This window comes from Tetrao urogallus (genome assembly GCF_951394365.1).
Source record: "Tetrao urogallus genome assembly, chromosome: 1".
In the NCBI taxonomy this organism is placed as follows: domain Eukaryota; kingdom Metazoa; phylum Chordata; class Aves; order Galliformes; family Phasianidae; genus Tetrao; species Tetrao urogallus.
This window is the reverse complement of record NC_136813.1, coordinates 8216456-8236877: the sequence shown is the minus strand read 5'-3', so window position 1 is coordinate 8236877 and position 20422 is coordinate 8216456. Positions and strand designations below refer to the sequence as shown.

The following is a 20422-nucleotide window of genomic DNA, read 5'->3' as shown; positions in this document are numbered from 1 at the left end:
TAAAATTAAAAAAAAAAAAAAAATTAAAAAAAAAAAGCTCAGGCAAGCTGTGACTGAGTGTTGGAATGTATTTTCACCAAAATATACTACTGAGCAGAGTAAAGCTATTCATCACCCAATGAAATAAAAAACATTTCATGTAGACAATTGTGAATCAGCTCTAGCCTACAAAATATATTGTACCATTGTTTCAAAGTAAGGCATTGTTTCAAACTGGACATCAATAGAAGCAGCACCATAAAGAAGAATGCTGAACACCACATAGCTGTAGTGAAAGGGTAGGTAATGATTGGACAAGGGGGTAGAGTTTTAAAATTTAGAGATGAGGTTTAAATATGATGGCAGGGGGATGTTTTTTTGCCACCAAGAGGGTGGCAAGGTACTGGAACAGGTAGTCCAGATAGGTTTTGAATGCCCCATCCCTGGAGGTGCTCAATGCCAGGTTGGATGGAGCCCTGGGCAGCCTGAGCTGCTGGATGGCAACTAGCCCACAGCATGGGGTTGGAGCTGGATAAACTTTGAGTTCCATTCCAGCAAAAGCCATTCTGTAATTGCATGATTCTGTGGAAGCCGCATGACCTCTGTAGAGAGGCATCTGGACATTCTGCTTCTAGCTGCTTTACCTGGTAATTTCATAGGGACTAGGAAGCCCATAAATAATTCGAGCAAAACTCCATTTTACCTTAAGGTCACAGGGATTGTTATTATATATGAAGCAGAACTCTTTTGGAAATGTCTGAAGTATGGGCTTTGTTTGTCCTCTTCTTATTCTTCAACTACTCTGTAAGATAAAGATGGTGTATTTCTGCTATGAGAGTAGGTACTGTGCTATTTCTAGCCACAGCTGCACGCTAAAAGGTCTGTTTTGGTCTGGGATAGAGAAGATATTCCAGTGCTTCTTTTACATTTCCAATACCTTACTCCTAAATGACACACAATAATTTAACCACTGTAGGTGTTTATCTCTTTTGGAATGTGTCTTTAAATGGTTCAAGCCAGGAACACTTCATTTTCATTTTCATTGTAACTTCCCTTTAAACACATGCATCTCTCTCAACCTGCAAAAAGGCAAGTTTGCCTTTTATTGTTAATTAAAACCCCCAAACACTCTGTCTCTCCCATGCCTGTGTAGTATTCTTTCAAATCTTACCAGTGTTCTTTGCCCTACTCTTCAGCTTGCTCCAAAGTCTTCATAGTGCATGCAGTCCATGCTCCTGGTCTCCAGTTCTCCCACTGCTGGGTATGAATGACAGTGTTTCCTGCCCTTGGCTGCTTCTTCTCATGGGTCTCCAACCCACCTTAAGGGGCTTCTTTGTCACTTGAGCATCAAATTCTGAACTGCTCTCTCCTGTAAAACAAGCGAAAGCCAATGGAAAACTGATATTCTTCTGTAGATCAAGCCTTGACCTGAATGCAGGGAGCAGATCTGTTTAAGCAGTGAGGTGAGAACGTCTGGAAGAAGAGAAAACACCACTCTGAACCTGAGGGACGGCTCTCTGCTTGAAAATTATCATAGAATCATAAAATACGCTGAGTTAGAAGGGACCCATAAAGATCATCAAGTCCAGCTCCTGGCTCCACACAGGACCATATGTCTGGGAGCGTTGTCCAGATAATCCTTGAACACCAGCAGCTTGGGGATGTGCCCACTGCTCTGACGAGGTCTGTTTCATGCCCACCACCCTCTGATGAAGAGCATTTTGCTGATATATAACCTGAATCAGGGCTGTAGTTTGTATGTGTCCCCATTTATTTATGTTTGCAGTGAGACTGAGGGGCCAAAGAAAGAAATTAAGAACCTGTTGGATTTTTTAAATTGCCAGCTGACAGTTGTACCTATGAGTTTCCTGTCTCCCATGGGGAAAAAGTGATGAGCAAGGCAGACTTTTCCACTGGACTGGGTTCAGCCTCAGACCACAAGTTGTTATAATTGGTATTTACATCAGAATGTCCCAAACTGTGCCATAATGAAGCATTCTGGAAAGTGTTTACAGTCATGCTGTGCACTTTGTTTTCTGCAAGGAGTGACTGTTTTCTTCCTCCTTCCCTCTTCTCTCTCTCCTTTTTTTTTTTTTTTTTTTTTTTTTTTTACATCTTACGGTTGCTATATCTGTTTTTTTACAATTCAAACAGGATATATTTTGATCCAAAAATAAGACAAATGTCCTTGAATTAACCTAGAAGCTACCATTCATGGTTATAAAATATTGCAGTTAAAACACTATATCGTACACCAATATATTTTATCTCAGCATCAAAATCTCGAAGTGACTTTTTTTTCCGAAGCCTGAATTGAAATTTCTCAAATAGAAGTAAAAATTAAGAACCAAAAATTTCAGGCTTGAGCTAACATAAGAAGTGATCTTAGCTGTTACAGAAACATCTGAAAGATCCAACTGTTACATCTAATAATGAGGAAAACACTGAGAAGGCTGACTGGTTGAGGGACATATCCGTAAGTCTTAGATTCGTAAAATCATTAAGGTTGGAAAAGACCACTAAGATCATTTAGTCCAACCATCAGCCCATAAATGGATAGACTGAAGTCATGGACATCAAGTTGTAATGAAATGATTTTATAATATATGTATGCAACCATGCAAAGGAATTCTGGCATAAATATGCAAGATAATACCTCAAGAGGGTAAGCATTCTGAGAAATGAAACAAAGTGGTTACTTGACACGGAGCAAATAATGCTGTAAAGAAGACAGGGTTGTCCCAGGGGCCCTACCAGCCTGTAACATCAGTGTAAAAGAAAGATGGGGGAGTTTGCTGAAAGCTGGAGCTGGCTGGCATTTAAATATGCTGTCATTGAGAAAGATACTGATTGTGAGTTCCTGCCACTGCATATTCTATGCGGACACATTTCTTACTGTACAAGTGCCAATTTTGTCTTCATTTATATGCAGCACGAGCCATTTCTTCTACACATTTTGAATAACGATAGAAAGAATGCCACAGTTTTCCTCCAAACTCATATGAGAATCTGTGTACTTACTGTGCTTCAGCAGGGCAGGGGTTATGAGTTCATGCTCAGGAATATTCACAGCCAAATTGCTAGATACCTCTTAGTGCAAGCAGTGCAAGTGGTTGCACTGGTTAACTCTGGAACTTTAGAGCATAACAGAGGTGATAACCTCATGATGTTGAATTCATGACAGGTATACCACAGCTCATAACAAGCTGTATTAACAGTCTGTCAGCTAGGCCAGGATGGATTGCTTTCCTCTTGAAGCCCGGTGGAGCCATTCTGGCTTGTATAAAACAACTGATCAGTGAAGACAGAAAGTTATTTTCCAGCCTGTTGGAAAGAACAGTGATTATCTATGTCAGACAATGACCACCCTGGGTCTGTTTTGTCTTATAAGTGTAACATCCATCAAATTTTTATACTAACTTTACAGTAAAAAATCTTTTACAGTTCTCATTTTATCTTACTGAAACAAACAAAAACAAACAAACAAAAATTTTAAAGTGGAGAGAGGCAATGACGTTTTTTGAAATCTTGAAGTTTTATAGAACAGGCAAATCATTTCTTGACAACTTAATTATTTATATTAGCTCTTGGGGGAGTGGAGTGCATCTAAACAGGGGATTAGTAAACAGTATGATTTAGGAGAACTCATGCTTAAGAAGTTGCATTACAGATATGGCGTGCACCATCTCTAAACTTTTAACAGTGACCAGCATTTAGCCATTGCTCGTCTCGGCATCATAAATCCCACTGAAAGGTGAAAAGTAAAAGTGCTACAAAAAGAGGGAAGTAAAGATTGCCATAAAGCAAAAGAAGTCACTGAGAGATTATCATGTACCAAAAAAACCCCCTCATTGTTAAAAATTAACTCCTACACGTGTTGTTTCAATGGGACCATGAACTACAAATTGCTCAGAGGTGTTTGGATGACTTTGTACTATAAAATTGCAGAAAAAAAGTGGAGGAGTAAATCTCTTACACAATATAATGCCACTAAAGAAGGTAGCAATTGAGATGAGCGGAATGTCTGCCTCAAAGAGAATTTTTCTTATTCAGAAATGTAAGCAAAGTGATACAAGATATAAGTTGTTTGCTTCATGGCCTTGCTAAAAAAGAATTTTGATGCATGCAGGAAAAAGTCTTTGATTCTTCAGGGGAAGTCATTATCCTTTTGACAGATTAGTCTACATTTATTAACTAACCAGCTCCCAAAGGAAACATTCTGAGCTATCTAAACCTAATATGCTACAAAACGTGGATTGTGAGGTTGCTGAATTGTTTAAGTCCTTCATTTTTCTCCAGATAAACTGCTCCTGGTGTTTTTTCAGACAAGCTTGATGCTGTGATTAATTAAACTTCAAATATTGTGAAATGACTGAAGAATATTTAATGTAACTTAGTGAAAGTTATTAGGTATGAAAGATTTTGATGAATTGTTGCTAAAATATTCCCTCTGTACAATGAATTTATATTCTTGACTGCCCTGATCACAATGAATTTTAATGTGTGCAGTGTTAGTGTTGTTGTTTTGAATTTTTCCCCTCAAATTTAATTAAAATAATGATTGATTGATATAAATTGTTTGGCTGCGTTGACTGAGCTCATGTATTCAAGCTTAATTTTTTGATTTATTTGTATAAGTCAGTGTCTCCATCATTTTGAATCAAATCCTATAGCTGAACTGTTCAAACAAATTTACATTGTAAACAGTTCCCTGTCTACTCTTGCCCAAATATGCTCTAGATGGAAAAATGCAATCTTGTTAGTGTAATACAAAAAAAACAAAAACAAAAACAAAAAACAAAAAAAAAAGGAAAGGAAAGGAAGGAACAGTAATGATGGGGCCAGCAGTTTGGTAGTAGATTTTTTAACAGTAGTGTCTATCTTTCTTACCTTGATTTTCATCCTCCAACCTGTCTCCTGAAATTGTTGTGACAAATAAATGACACCGCACACTGTATCAGTATTTCTCTTACCCATCACACTAAAGAGTGTCCAGACAAGCCATTCAAATTTCCTTATGTCCATTTTGTATGCATATACACATGTGTTCTGTTGTCTTTACACAACAGGATGTAAATCCTGTTGCAGACTACCATCTGGTCAGAGCAGAAATTTTTCTACCAAACCAACTTCTGCTTCTTTCCAGAGCATACTTTGATATGAACTGGCATTTTATTTATTATGAAAATTCCAGTATTAAATGTGCAGGTTGGCAGCCCTGCCTGCGATGGAGGGGTTGTAGCTAGATAATCCTTGAGGTCCATGCCAACGCAAGCCATTCTGTGATTCTATCACAAGAAGACTAAGATATCTAGTCTCTTTACAAAGTCTAGACAAGACATGACCTGGCCTACTCCTATGTAAATGCCTGTATGAATTATAATATAGCCAGGGGTCTGCTAAAATATATAAAATCAACAACACTTTAACTTTGCTGTAGTTTTGATGCAGTAATTATCCAAAGTACTGGCAGTTTAAGACTTAGAACACAATTATACATTGCCAAAAAATTAAATCATTTCACAGTTCACAATTCAATAATGAGGTAGCAGAAAAGAGACAGTTTGAGAAACCTCTTTCTTATAAGACAACAAATTTGGAAAATGTCACATCGAAATCAAATCCAAGTCAAGACACAGCCCCATCCATCCATTTTACAAACCTAAAGAAGTTTCTAACATTTACGACACTTCAGAGCAAATGAAGTGTAATTTCCCTATTCAGTATAATGAATGAAGTGATGAATAAAGTAGCGAGACCTTCCCATGACATCTGTAGTTGCATAAACCTGCAAAAGAAAGAACAGTAATTCAAAATAGTGAATAAGCCACGCAGAACCACATTTCATGTAAATAAGATGCTAATGTGCAAAAATCTTACAGCAGTCTTTGTCCAACATCATGCACCTTTCGTAGTATGTAGTAACATAGATAAACACACCTGCAATATTGTGCTACGGGTCTACTCTTATTTCCTCGATACAGTATAATGCTTTGCATATCATGCCATCAAAAAGGTACTTTGAACCCACCAGTTGCAGTTACATATGATTGTTTAATTAAAATAAATTGTTTAAAAAAAAATTGTAAAGAGAAGAAAAATAGTTAAAAAAAAATAGACAGCAGAAACTAATTATGCATTTGGCTTGAAGAGGATTTTTTTGATGGAATTTTGCTATTAGGCAAGCAATGTTTATATGCTGATTTTTTTAAAAGAAACAATTTTAAATTTCCGTACTTAATGATATATAATTTAACAATTATATAAATGGAAAAATATCCATAACTAGCTGAGACCTCTTTAAAAGTATTCAGGGCAATGGAATGCTATATCAAAATAGAATGACCAGCCTTATATAACTAACTGATTTTCAAAACACAATATATTTGCAGTTCAAAACACTCTTTGCAGTAACAATGCTAAATATTCCTCATAGTCCATTCTTCATCCATTTATGCAGAAATCTTCATACACATATTGCTTTAATTAGTCTAAAGGTCAGCCCCAATTCTGCTCCTATGAAATGCAAGATATTCATCATTTCTTAATATCAAGACCAAGTAATTGTGCTGGTGAAAAATACTACTTGCACATAAAATCTGACATAACAGCCTGGAAAGGTGGTCAGCTTTGAAATACTAAGCAGTCTGAGTGTTACAAGTGTACAAGTTCCAAACATAAGCATACTGAAAAGACAAGTTCCTAGATAAGCACACTGAGTAAAAGCAATGGAGAGCAAAGAGATGATATTTCATCCATGTACTGTAAAGTTTTCTGAATCCCTTCTCCTCTCCTCTCCTCTCCTCTCCTCTCCTCTCCTCTCCTCTCCTCTCCTCTCCTCTCCTCTCCTCTCCTCTCCTCTCCTCTCCTCTCCTCTCCTCTCCTCTCCTCTCCTCTCCTCTCCTCTCCTCTCCTCTCCTCTCCTCTCCTCTCCTCTCCTCTCCTCTCCTCTCCTCTCCTCTCCTCTCCTCTCCTCTCCTCTCCTCTCCTCTCCTCTCCTCTCCTCTCCTCTCCTCTCCTCTCCTCTCCTCTCCTCTCCTCTCCTCTCCTCTCTCCTCCAGCATTAAATTCCCTTTTTACAGATTTATTTATTTTCATTTCTAAATGGAGAAAATGAGAACTTTGAGATTGAATTAATAAATGTTTCCTGTTTTGTTTACTGTTAACTTACAGGGAAATGCATGATTTGGAAATAATCTCAGATATCTAATATTGCATTCAGTATCTCAAACAAAAAAAAAAACCAGAATCTTATTAACTCACAAGGGTCTCAGAAATTAGTCAGTACAATGCTGAATTTATGTCCGCAGGATTAGCCCTTGTCCCACAGTAAGATTTTTCTAAATATCCTCTGTCCTGTTAAGTGTTCTCATGGAAATGTCATTTTCACCACTCCTGCAAGGTACCAAGGCACAGTTTTGTGAAGATACTACTCCTACTTTGCAGTAGAAAAAGCCTGCTCATCAAAGCTACTCCTTTCAGATCTGAAGAGTACCAAGTAACATTTGGTACTCAATAAATAATTAAATTTCTGCATATCAGTGTGAGGTTGCATTTGAAGTACTGAACTGAAGTGCTGAACATCTCCTTGTCTTACACAACAAACTTGCTTGGCATTGCATTCAAAAACCAAAGATATCCTAAGATATATTTTATTTAGTTTAACTTCTTAGTTTTTACAGAAAAAAAAAAAAAAAAAAAAAAAAAAAGGAGAGAGAGAAAAAAAATCTTATGCCTAAGGGTAAAAGCCAGTTTCTAATTGCTGGGATTTATTTTCAGAGATCATATTATCTGAAAACCTACTTTTTGCTATTGGAACCGCTTGTCTTTTGGGTAATCTTTCTCAGTCAGTGTAGTGTAGATATTTTACTACCACTCACATTTACAGAGACTAGACTACTTTTTCAATGATTTGGTTAAGTCTTTGACAAAACTATACAGAAATTTAAGATATGGCACTTTTCTCAGGTCTGGTCCACCAACGTCCTCTAATTAACTTACATACAACCTTATGAAATGATCCTTTCCAAGACCCTTTCAAAGGATATGAGAGGAGAGCAGGTGTGGAGGTGACGTAACCACATCTGGGTTTCAGCCTAAAGTCACTTCAGAATCACCAGGATGCCAGCACCACGCTCTACAGTGAAGACATACTCTAAAAAGTTCCATATCTGAAAAGTATCAGCACTTGTTTGTAGAGGAGCCCACAACTTCAGTGGAAGTGAAATGAAAAGCAAGGATTTACAAATGAAGAAATGTAAAACTGATGTCTAAAGTATTGTAATGGATTATTATTGGTGTCATTAAGAGCGATTCTGTTCTTATTCCTCAATAGAATCTATTAATTTGGTCTATGAAAAGTCCTTTCATAGAAGTTGGAGGCAGCAAGGAAAAGATGTAATAATCCCTGAAATCTAAGCAGTCGTGTTGGTGTTTTCTGCTAGTATAGGGAAATCCCAGCACAGACATGATTTCTCCCAGCCCAAGAATGAAACAGCCTGCAGATCCTTACCCACAGATGCTAAAATAATAAATGAATACAAAAACAAAGTCTGAAAAATAAACTCAGAACTTTTCAAAGCCTTCAACAGAATTTCATTACACTGGCTCTTACATTACATTTGCTCTTTAGTCACACTGTGTCCTGATGCATAGTTTTCTCTCTTTTTTTCAACCAGTACACAGTCACAGAACTGATTCTAAGGAAAGAAATCTGTTTATGTCTCCTCCATTCTTCAGGTGAAATGCAAAATTATTATAATCTTAACTTTTTTTAATGGTAAATGAAAATAAAAGTTTAAGGGTTGGTTGGTTTTTGTTGTTGTTGTTTTTAGCTTGTTTTTAATATTTTCTTTGCATATTAAATAATTTATAGCTATCCTCTGTTTTAACAGCAAAGAGGGAAAAGTATCTTGACTTTTTTGAAATACAAGACATTCTGAGGTAAATCATAACCTTTACATATTCTGAATCTTGAAAACCTTTTTTTATGCTGAACCCCTCGCCTTTCCAGTCTGATTACACTAAGAACCCTTCACAAGTTAAATGCATGTTCCACAGTTGGAGGGTTTATTAAAGCTTGTTACTTTTGTCATAATTACGTGGATGTTTAGCACTGAATGAATGGCCATGGAGTAGTTACTACTAGGGCAGTCTAAGAGTAGCGTGCTTTTTCTGATGGTTCTTTTGCTCTTGAGTGGATGGCAAAACTTGAGAGATTCATAGCAATCTCTCTGAGATCTGTTCTGCTGACTTGCAGGGCAATGAAATATATAGTGATGGCTAGGGAATGGAGCATTTTCTTTATCTGTGTCACAAGCATCCTAACCAAAGGTTCTTCAGAACAAAGTTGCCAAGGAAACTTCACCTCTTTCTTTTCTTCTGATGGCTACTTTTTGGAATTCAACTTATTGTGAGCATTTAGGATCTCCAAATTCCTTCTCTTAGACTTTTTCTTCTTCTGTTTCTTGGGTACAAAGTGCCTCTTCTGGTTATCAGGTCTAAAAGTAACTGTTTTCTCTCTAAACTCTACATTCTTTGACATCTAACACCTCCATACCAACTTTATCTCCTTTTCTGTGAAATTTCCACACATTCTTCTTTCTTTTCTCCTTTTCTCTTGCTACCCCAAATAAATTTGTATGATCCAGTTTGATTTCTTTTGTATTTTTCAGAGAATTTATCTACTCTGTAAGCCCTTCTGCTTTTTCCTCTGCCCTAGGAATCAACTTTCATTTAATACACATTTGTCCTGCGTGAGCTTCATGCCTGTTTGGGAACATGGCATATACTGCCCTGTGGATTGACTTAAAACCTTTGGTAGCCAGTCTGCAAAGCTCCAGTTGTTTCTTCTTTCAGTAAGGCTATAATTTGTAAATGAAAAGACTCCTCTGCACTGAGCACATCTCATTTTACTGTCTCCAATTCACTCTCAGGTTCACTAAGCTTCTTCCTCAGTTATTTATACAATCTGCACTACCTCTGAAGATCTACTATAACTGCATCCACCTTTGTGTTCACTCAAATTATTTCTCTTTTACAGAATTGTTGTCTTAGAGATATATTTTTCTCTCTAGTTCAGGTTAAAGGACAAGCAATAAACAATCCATTTAGTCTGTCATGCAGTGTTAAAATTAACAGACTTCTCCTTCAGAATTTTCTTAGATACCAGCGATGTAACTTAGAGTAGACAGGAACGGAATATCACAAGCAAGCATTTGAGAAATGATCTGCTGCACGCATTTTGCACAAATTTTATTCAAGCATTTGAATAGATATTTCAACACACAGCACAGGAATTTGCACAATTAGGGCATAAGTCATCACTGGGAAGAGAGCCAGTATAAGATCTCTGCAAAGCTCACATCCCATGTAGGTGTTCAGAGCTGACCAAGTCTTATCCTAGTATCCTGTCAGGGGATTAGTTAAATCCTCAAGGAATAAACTGTTTATCCAAGTAATTTTTTATCCAATTTCCAGGTATGGTATTTAAGACGCTCACAGTACTGCACTGGGCTCTAGCATTGGGATTGCTTCCACTTGACTTCATGTCTACACCCCTGCAAGTCATTTTTATTGCGAATGGAAAGAAAAAGGCCCTTTCAATACATGAACAGTGAACCCAACCAGATTTTACCCAAGTGGTCAACAATGGTGGTGCTTGCTTTGTCAAGCTGAGGAACAAGTCAAGTATTACAGATGTGGAGTGTCAGAGAAAGAGATGAAGTTAGGATTGAGAAGATGGCCACCAGTTGGTTTCTCACTGCTCCTTAATTATAGTGTTGTTTGGCTTAAACTGTTTGGCCTTCACATTTTGGTCTTCCCAAATCGCTAAAGTGTTAAAGTGCTACTGTGTTATTCTATAGAATTTTTTAGCTCAACCTACATGTATATATATGAATAAATGGTGAGCACCTCTCCTGCATAGCACTGTTTGCTTGAGCATAGTCCTGCGGTTTTACGCCACTACTCCACTGCTCCCACAGCTGCTTTGCACTGTACCCCACCGCTGCCACAGTAACCTTCATGTGCATGGCCCTTTGCACAGCAGCTGTCAGAGAAAGCTGAGCACACAATCACTTCTTTCTGTTTGCTCCTGTTGTTGTCGTGATTTATTAGGTACAAAGGCAGGAGACTGGCCCCGCACAAGTCGGAAATAGAGTGTTTCACCCCAAAAGGGAGTATGGGGAATGGTGGGAGAGCTACAATGACCAGGTAAGCTAACAGCAAGTGGCCTTAGGTCAGTGTGATATGTTTGTGAACAAGGGGAGCAGCCCTGGGACAGTGCCAGCCCAGATCCTCTCTGTAATTCCTGTGCATCCCATATAGTATGTCTAGAAAAAATATACATCTCTAAAATAAAACACATGGCCACTGCTGATTTCTGTGTTTCATCTAACTGGAAAAAAAAAAAAAAAAAAAAAAAAAAAACACCAGAAAACCTGCACTGTGTTCATTTGAGTGATGCAAACCACATGTCCTGTGTGATGTTGTCATAATATGGTGCTTTGGGAAGGAGAAACTTTACACCTGACATTAACCCAGTAGGGCAGGGAAAGAGAGACAGCGCTTAAACACTGAGTGAGAAGCTCCATAGCTCCTTGGGAATACAGGCTGCGTTTTGTGTCTAATCAAAAGACTGCATAAAAATAGAAAAAAAAAATAAATAAATGAAAGCATTCTAATATGAAAACGTTGGTTCTTCTCAGTTAAAATGTCTTGTAGGAAAGTGTTAAGTTTCACAGTGGTTTTAAGGAAAGGTTTCAAAATCATTTTAAATAGAGCTCAGAACATCTTTTAGAACTTTCTCCATTGCATCTAATTTAGATATTTCTTTTTGTTTCAGACATTATATAATGCACAACATTATGTATCAATGTTATGATTTTAATTAGTATTATGAACTATATTTTTAACTGTTCCTGGGATTAACTGTCTTAATAAGGACACTTTTTTAGGTTTTTGCAATGAAATATTTCAAACGGTTCACTTTAATTCTGTGAAATGTTTGAATATTTGAATTGTTCATCTCATTTTGAATCCAATCAGATTTCCAAATGCTGGATTCTCCCATAGGACAGAAAATCCTATGTACCACATTTGATTAAAAATCTAAGGGTATAATTACTCTTAAAAAGCATTTTACGACTGTGTTGCACTCTACAGCAAGTTAGAAACATTTACTTTACTATTTATTAAAAGATCCTTATCATCCCCTGTAAGGTTTTTGTAAATGCAGCCATAGAGCACAACAAGACCAAATTACACCTTTACTTTCCCCGAGTGTTGCATCACAGGTGGATTTTATCACTGCAGGAGGATGTTCAGTGAAATACTCGCACCGTGTTATGTCCCCTTTGGGTACTGAAATCCACTCATCTACACAAGGCTCTCAGCTATAATGCTGCTGAGCACACACCTGGGGGACTCTGCCACTTAGGTAACATCAGGAATGCTTGCTGCTGAGTGGTGCACCAAATCTATACACACCTGTTACTTCTTTGTCAGCCAGGATTCTGTTTCTTGTCTGTGTGATGTCCAAATTTTTATCTTTTTCCTACATTCCATTGCATTTGGTGATAATTATTCTTCCTTTTCAAGCTATCTGGAGTTGCTATATAAGAGAATTATGAAGAGCAGAAACGTACATGTAAATGTCAAACAGCTGTATGTCGTTGTACAGTATTCAGCTCTGTTTGCCCAGCCATATATATACACTTGAAAAACTTCTTTTTCATATTTTGTATCTTCACAGTGAAGAATCTGTTTGCATTCCAGAATGTAATCGATCTGAGTCAAGTAGAGATGAGAAAGAGGTTCCTGTTAAAGAGGATGCCCTAACAGGCAAAAAGACTGGAAACTGTGTCAGTCTAATAGTGCCACAGCAAGACTGTCAGCTGCAAGACCTACTCAAACAGTTAAGAACACCAGCTGCTTCACAGAGAGTGCAATTGCATTTGATGGCTGTGTCTTGTTGTCTCCAGCCACAGTGTCCTGGCCAGTGGTCCTGTCCTATTTTGTGAGCTAAGCAGATTTGTCACTGCATAGCCTGGGAGCTTCCCAGGGAGCAGAGATGCTGCAGGAAGGGAAGTAGGTGCCATTTTTCTGTCTGTGTCTGTAAGTACCAGGCCAGTGCTGGGCGTCACTGTGATGAAGTGCTGATGGGAAAAGACAGATTCAGCCACCTGACCACCTATTTGAATTCCCTTCTGACCCAACCCATTCCGTGATATGGAAAATGAAAAGATTGTGTCATCTTTTCTCCCTTGTACTGTAAAGCTAATAAAGAAGTCCCATGACACTGAGCGAATCCCAGTTACATCCTTTTAGCCTAAAGAGGGCTGTACAGCTTCAACTGGATAGGATTTTTCAGCTCATGTGCTCAATCCCCAGTGTAATATTATTTTGATGTTCCAACCTTAGTGTGGATATTTTTCACGTTGCGGTCTAATGATCCCTATATAGATGTCTTACAAATACTAGGAATTTAAGATGAAAAGTAACAAAACACAATTAATGGGTACCCAGTGTGATGCTTTGAAAAGCAGTTTCTGATTAAGAGAAGTTACTGCATCCTACATCACTGTTTTTTCCCACTTCAGTTTTAGGAGATTGTCACAGAATCCCAGAAGTATTTCCTTCAGATACCAACACTTCAATTTCCCCCATTCTATCCAGGCACTGCTGAAAGCTCTCAGTGTTGGTGTCACTGGTGGCCATGCTAGGAGGTTGTTGGCAAAGTTTCTGTCTGTCAGCAGTCCCTTTCATCCTCATAGATTAAAGTCATTCTTGCAAATGCCAGCTGTGATTTCCATAGGGTAAGGAGGTGATGACTGATTACACTCCAGGGAGTAATATTAGTAAATGCCCTTGCTGTTGTTAATAGAAAAGCAATTGCTTTTGTTTGCAATGTAATTGCAAAAGATGTTTACTTATGGAACTCAGATCAGGACAAAATGAGTTTTTACCCTGAATCATTCCTCCTTTGTGTTTTACTGTTATTTATCTCCAGAGAACAAATAGTATGGGAATAACTTAAGCTAAATGATCCAAGTAATATTTCTGCATGGCAAAACCGTCTTACACCCAGGGAAACAATTGTATAGGCACGTAGAGATTTCCTCTAAAGCTATTTATAATAAGAAAGGAAACACTATATATCGCTATTGTGTTAGAACAGAACTAGTTTATCTACCTTACATTTCTGCTCTCAGTTTCAGCCATTTATCCTCCTTTCTTTGGGAGTTGGACTAGATGCCCTTTAAAGGTCCTTCCAACTAAAACCACTCTGGCTCAAGGACAGGTTGGATGGGCCCCGGGCAGCCTGATCTGGTGGGCAGCAATCAGCCTATGGCAGGGGCTTTAAGATCCCTTCCCATCCAAACCATTCTAAGATTTCAGTAAATCCTTCTTAGACAGAGTAATTGTATCATTGAGTCCTTAATAAGGTTTCATCAGAGAACTCGAGAAGGACTATGGCTTCTTCTTACTGCAAGTATTTATTTCCAATAACAAGACTTCTCCTTGCCAGAAAGCTGCACGGACTAAGTACAGTAGTTTATCCTCCTTATCTCTGCCAGATGCTTCTGCAGTAAAGGCATAGAATAATGTAGTCCTTAATAAACCATCTTGCTCTGCACCATGTTGAAGTTATACCTTTTCTACCTCAGTTTCATAAAAAAAAAGACATTGCTTCAAGTTGGAATGCAACACTTTACTTAAGCCATTGAAATATCTAAGCACAACTTTGCTAGCAAATTTAGCTCAAAAAATTAGACCAATGAATGTTCTGAAACATGAACTTTCACCTTTGGACTTACAAGGAAAATAATTTTAACTAATTATTTATCATATTCATGTCAGCATAGGTTCCATTCTGGTCATACAGGTCTCCACAGAGTTTTTGACCAGTATCTTTTGACTAGCTGCACCTATTCAAATCTGGAATCAGATACTAACATTTCTTATACAACAGAGAATAAATTTTCCCTTATATTTTTGTTTTAAACTCTGTTGACCCCCTTTGTATTCTAGTTTCCACTGATGGAAAATCTGTAGATATGCTTTCTAAGCTCACTCAGACCATACTAAATTCCATAACTGATTTGGCTATTTCATTTAAACTTATTTAAAAGAGAATAAGTGACTTATTTTCAAACTACATACTGTTTCAGTAGTTATCCAAATGCCAGTTACTGGGAACTCTTCATCAGAATTAATCTTAACAGCTTCATGTAATTAATAAGAATGGCAGACTTATTAGAATATCAGGTTTTTCAGCTGCTGTGACTGTCAGTTCCTCCTTCTGATTCCCATCCCTGAAGGCATTCAAGGCCAGGCTGGACGTGGCTCTGCGCAGCCTGGTCTGATGGTTGGCGACCCTGCACATAGCGGGGGTTGAAACTAGATGGTCATTGTGGTTCTTTTCAACCCAGGCCATTCTGTGATTCTACGATCCCTTTCTTCTGCATTTTGCAGGGGTTAAAAAATGCAGTTGCTGTAATGGCAGCTGGCTAAAGAAACCCTGGTAGCAGAGCTGTGCACAGTCTCACAATCACATTGCAGGGCAATAAATCTGAAACAAAATTTAAAAACAAAGGAAAAAAACAATCTATTCCAGATGGATAGGAAAATAAGAAGAAGAAAAGAAAATAAACAAATATATAAGAGAGGAACATTTTTCTTATCACCTCAGGGGATAAGAAGCAGTTAATATCCCTTATGAATACACAACAGAGCCCTAAAACATAAATGACTATGAAAGGAAGGGAGGAAATGAGAAAGAGTACTAATTGTTATTCTGTCAGCAGTGTACAACTACAGAGGAAATATTCGGAATATTTGAAAGCTCTCATTTATACCACTTTCTTCTACGTGCTATACTGTGGTAGGTCTGGCAAGCTGGAAAAAAGAGCTTAGCTACCAAAATCAAAGCAGCTTTTAGTCAAGAGACAGGAAAAATAATGACTATGTCTAGTTCTGAGGAAATCCCTCTTTTACATAAAACAGCCTAATTAACCCATCGTGAAGGCAATGAAAAAATACACCACACAAAAGATATTACTATATATATATATATTGCCAACGTTTTGGTTTGGAAATTGTATCACCAATTGGAGTTTGCTTATCCCCAGATTTGACTTGACCTCTGCTCTGCTCCAGGGTTGTGCCAACAGGAAGGACAGAGCAGAGAAATACGTCCTGTATTCAGCCAGACTTAGCAGTGGAATTCTTTTGTGAGCATGAGTGTAATTCTGCTGTTTTCAGCTGAGGGAGATAAAATCTGTTTACAAGAAACCTCTAAATATTTACTGATATATAATTTCCCATCTCTCAAAGGGACATGGAACAGCTGGTCATAATAAATGTAAACACTTTGTTGTGATATTCCATTAGCAGGCATCAAAGTCTATGTCCCTAATGTACCTTTATACCTCTGTTTTTAATTCGTGTGCATTGCAGTGGTTTTCAGTTGAGAGAGTAACAGCATGCAGCTAAAGCAGGATCTCAAAGTACTGCCCCTGAAATTTACCTCTAACCCAGCCATTATATGAAGACAAATGATGCTCCTTTCACACAGCTGATAAATGATCACATGCCTTACTTGGGTGCTGATGTGTAATAAATAGTTTAGCATGATGAATGGGATGATACATTTATAATTCCAATTATTTTTGGGCAAACTGATGGAATTTTAACCACTGGGTTCAATGTTTCAATTTTTATGGATAAATTGCTGCTTGCTCTCTATTTAGGTTTCCTTTTTTTTTTTTTTTTTTTTTTAATATCAAGGAATTTGCAATGAACAGTGGTCAAATCTTTCAGGCTTTTGTCCAAAATTTACATCAAACAACCTTTAGGTCTCCTTTAGGGCCCCAGGCTCTCTTTTAGAGCCACATACACAGCTTGATTACATTTGGGCACAGCACAGAGCCAATAAACGTATGCATAAGTCAAGATTGTCTCAAAATCAAACTGGGATTAAGGGGATTGGTAACAGCTTTTCTATTGAATATGTAACTGTTAGCTGGATGTATCCCTTAATGTCATCCTTTTCCCTTCCCCAGGCTCCTCAGACTCATATCACACTTCCTCCACACTTCTCCAGATAAGGGAGGGAGGAGTGTGTTCCTTTCACAACCTCTTACAATCTGACTTTCAGGTAACTGAAAATGCTTACAAGCCTTTAGTGCTCATGAGCACACCTGGAGCCATAGGGTTTGAACTTCCTTATTGAGCCACTCTCTGAACTTCGGAGGAGAGCTAGAATATTCTGCTTGTGGGAAGTGGTGCAAAGCCAAGTGCAACTTTCTCTGAGCAAGTGTTTCTGTCACCACCTTCTGCATGTTAATAGAATTTACTTTGTCCCTATGGCAGACAGGTCTGTCACAAACCCCTCTGAGCTCTGAGATCTGAGCTCAGCAGGAGAAGAGGCCCCACCAAGCAGAACACCCAGGATCAGAACTAGGCTCTCTTCTGCTAGGTCAAGGTAAGAGGGCCAGATGTCCCAGCCTCCTGGTCCAGCTCACTCTCTGCAGGATGTGAAGGGAAGTTCCACCATCATCATGCCAGAAAAAGAGGCAAGACCTCATTTCCCAAAGGAAGCTCAGCTCTAAGCATAGCCAAGGAGCTGTGGCTCTCAAATGGCTCTTGGCACTTACAGAGTACCTGCTAATAAGAGAAGCACACAGTCCTCAGAGGCATCAGCTTTCCTCTGAAAGACATAAGTCCCAGCTGCCATTCAGCTCAGAATCACATCTACAGGGATGCAAAGAGTTGAAGTGCTCAGTGCTACAGGATAGATTTTGCTTTTCCCCCTCGCTCTAATTGAGGCACAGCAAAAGGGGTGTCTCAATAAACAATCAGCTGTTTTCTGTCTGGCATTTTGGGGGTAGCTCATCTCTCAGTCTAGCCTGTCTTAAAATATCTCTGGTTTACATTGTCTTCATCTGCTGGACTTTGTCATGCTACTTTTGAAGGGAAAAGAGTGTGTTGTGTTACATGATCCATTGTAATTCCATGCAGTGTAAAACAAAAAGATTTTGTTTACTATCAGCACACATCTTTTTTAGATGCCTGGAAGAACTATTAAACTGATAGAATGTGGCAAGCATCCACATGAAGGCTGATATAAAGTCATCTGTGTTGAATAAACTGTGTGTCTTGCAAAACTGTTTCACAGCAGGCTAACATGTATGAGTGTTTCTCTTTCAGGCTGAAAAAGCAAACGAATTGATTTGTGACACTTCATCAACATCTCCAATGTGCTCATATTTCCAAAAAATCTAAAATGGCTGTTGCAAATATTTTAGAAATCAAAGTAAAGTGTTTAAAGTTCTGTTGTGTTGTATATATAAAGCATGTTTATCTGTATGTGGAGGTTATGTTTTTCTTGTAGACATCATTTCAGTGTCATTGCCTACTTCAGCTAAGAAATATTGTTAATGGTCTTTCTTAATCCCACGAACTATAGGTTAATATATATGTACAATCAACAGCTCATCAACCTAAAGAACGCACAAAAAGAAAGGAGCTATTGCATACTGCACTTTTATAGATGCTGCAACTGGCTTTGTTCCATGAGAACTTTCCTTAATCAGTAAGAGTAGAAAAATAAACAACTTTGACAAAAAGCGAGGCACGATGATCTGAAGAGAAATGACACTAAGAGGATTAATTTAGAGGAGCATGGACCAAAATGCTTATTGCTGTCTCCAAGTCCAGGTCTCACACCTATTCTCTTCAAGCATTTACTTCTTCCTCACTCTTCCACTCATTCCTCAGTCCCATAGTCCCCCTGATGTCACCAATCCAACAGAAGGGAAACCATCAAGTTGCTCACTCCCCTACACCACCTATGCCCCCTGGGTCAGATACCGCCTATGCCCCAAGTGCAGCAACAGAGGAGACAGCAGTGGCCATCAGCTATCACAGTTTGATGCACAAGTGGCCTGTGCAATCAGTGCATCCACTCTGCTTGTTTACTTAGAATTCTAGGTATAAATCTTGGATGTAGATACACTGCATGGCCAGACATACATAGGTATAGGTTAGATATAGATATATGATGACTAAATTACACTCTGCTATATAATGAATATAAGATCTAAGATGACACATATCCATGGTATAGGTTCAGTGATTATGTTTTTAACTTTGATACAAGTTACCATCTTACCTCATTTCCATTTACAGCTCTAATGGGAAATCAGTTTCCTGGGCCCAGAACGAGAAAAGCAGCAGAGGGGCGCACCTTTGGCAGCGGTTGTCAATCCACATCAATAAAAAAGAAAACCCCAATCAAACTGCAGTGATCAAGCCTTTTTCTAAAAGCACAGATAGTAGCCGACATAGTAGCAGCGCTACATTTCCTGAGACCAGTGCCAAAACGCTTTACGACGTTTCAGAAGCAGAAGAGCAATACCCAGCTCAGTACCGACCGCAGACTCCCTCGCCTATCAGCACCGTGAGCCACAGAACTGCCTCCGTTAGCCGAACAGAAGATGATGCCCCTACCTTCCAGTCCGAGCCTCCACAGCGAAGTAGCTCCTCGCAAGGCTCCCTCATGGAGCAGATCAGTAGCGTGGTTACTCGTTTTACAGCCAACATCAGCGAGCTGAACTCTATGATGCTTTCAACAGCCACTCCAGGGACAATGGTGGCCACTCCTCTCTGCTCTTCATACCTGATCCCACGAGAAATCCAGCTCCCCACAACAATGACCACGTTTGCAGAAATCCAGCCACTTCCTTCCATTGAAGTCAATGGCGCTTCCCAGTCAGCTAGGAAACAATCAAATGGCAGCGTCAAAGAAGGCACTGCAGAGACCCCATCAGCAAAGCAAGACCTTGAGGAGCTGGTAGCTTTAACTCCTCCTTCTCCTTTTAGAGACTCCATCGACTCTGGAAGTGCATCTCCCAGCTCTCCGGTTTCCGAATCAGCTCTCTGTATCCCATCTTCCCCAAAGTACGACACACTCCTCATCAGAGATTACACTCAAAGTTCTTCTTCGCTGTGAATGTAGTTCAAGACAACTTTGGATCTCAACGACTACGAGCAAGTAGTGGGGGGACAGCCAAGACTTCAAGATCTCCAGTGTTTACGCAGATAGAGTGAGAGGCATTGGGTCATCTTGTGAGAAACAGAGGAAGAAGTGGAGTTGCTTGATCAGTGGAAACATCAGATTAATGATGATGTTCTAAAATGACTCTTGGCAGATTATCGTGGCCTTAAAAAAACATGGGCTTTTCAAAAACACTGAATCTATTTTTGAGGGCTTATAAGGAGTCTGTTAAATCAGTTACATACCAAGTGCTTTGCTTTAGTATTACAACAAACTGTGTGTACAATATGTGAATGGGGGGGGAACAAGATTGTAAACAACTGTACAGTGGTTTGTTTGTTTACTCTGATTCCTTACCCAGAAGTGAACCTTGATCTTTTA

At 38.7% G+C, this 20422-nt stretch overlaps 1 protein-coding gene across 3 annotated transcripts in view; it reads left to right on the top strand.

Moving 5' to 3' along the window:
- GRM5 (glutamate metabotropic receptor 5) overlaps window positions 1–19996 on the top strand; it is a gene marked incomplete at both ends in the record, with an annotated part of 228678 nt that extends 208682 nt beyond the window's left edge. The window contains 3 exons of one of the 3 annotated variants that reach the window (XM_079545732.1): window positions 11098–11193; window positions 12734–12895; window positions 19174–19996. In XM_079545732.1, the coding sequence (XP_079401858.1) occupies window positions 11098–11193; window positions 12734–12895; window positions 19174–19996 (1081 nt within the window). The remainder of the gene's footprint in view (window positions 1–11097; window positions 11194–12733; window positions 12896–19173) is intronic. The other 2 variants (XM_079545734.1, XM_079545733.1) reach the window with 2 other exon arrangements.
- Between the last annotated feature and the right edge of the window lie 426 nt (window positions 19997–20422).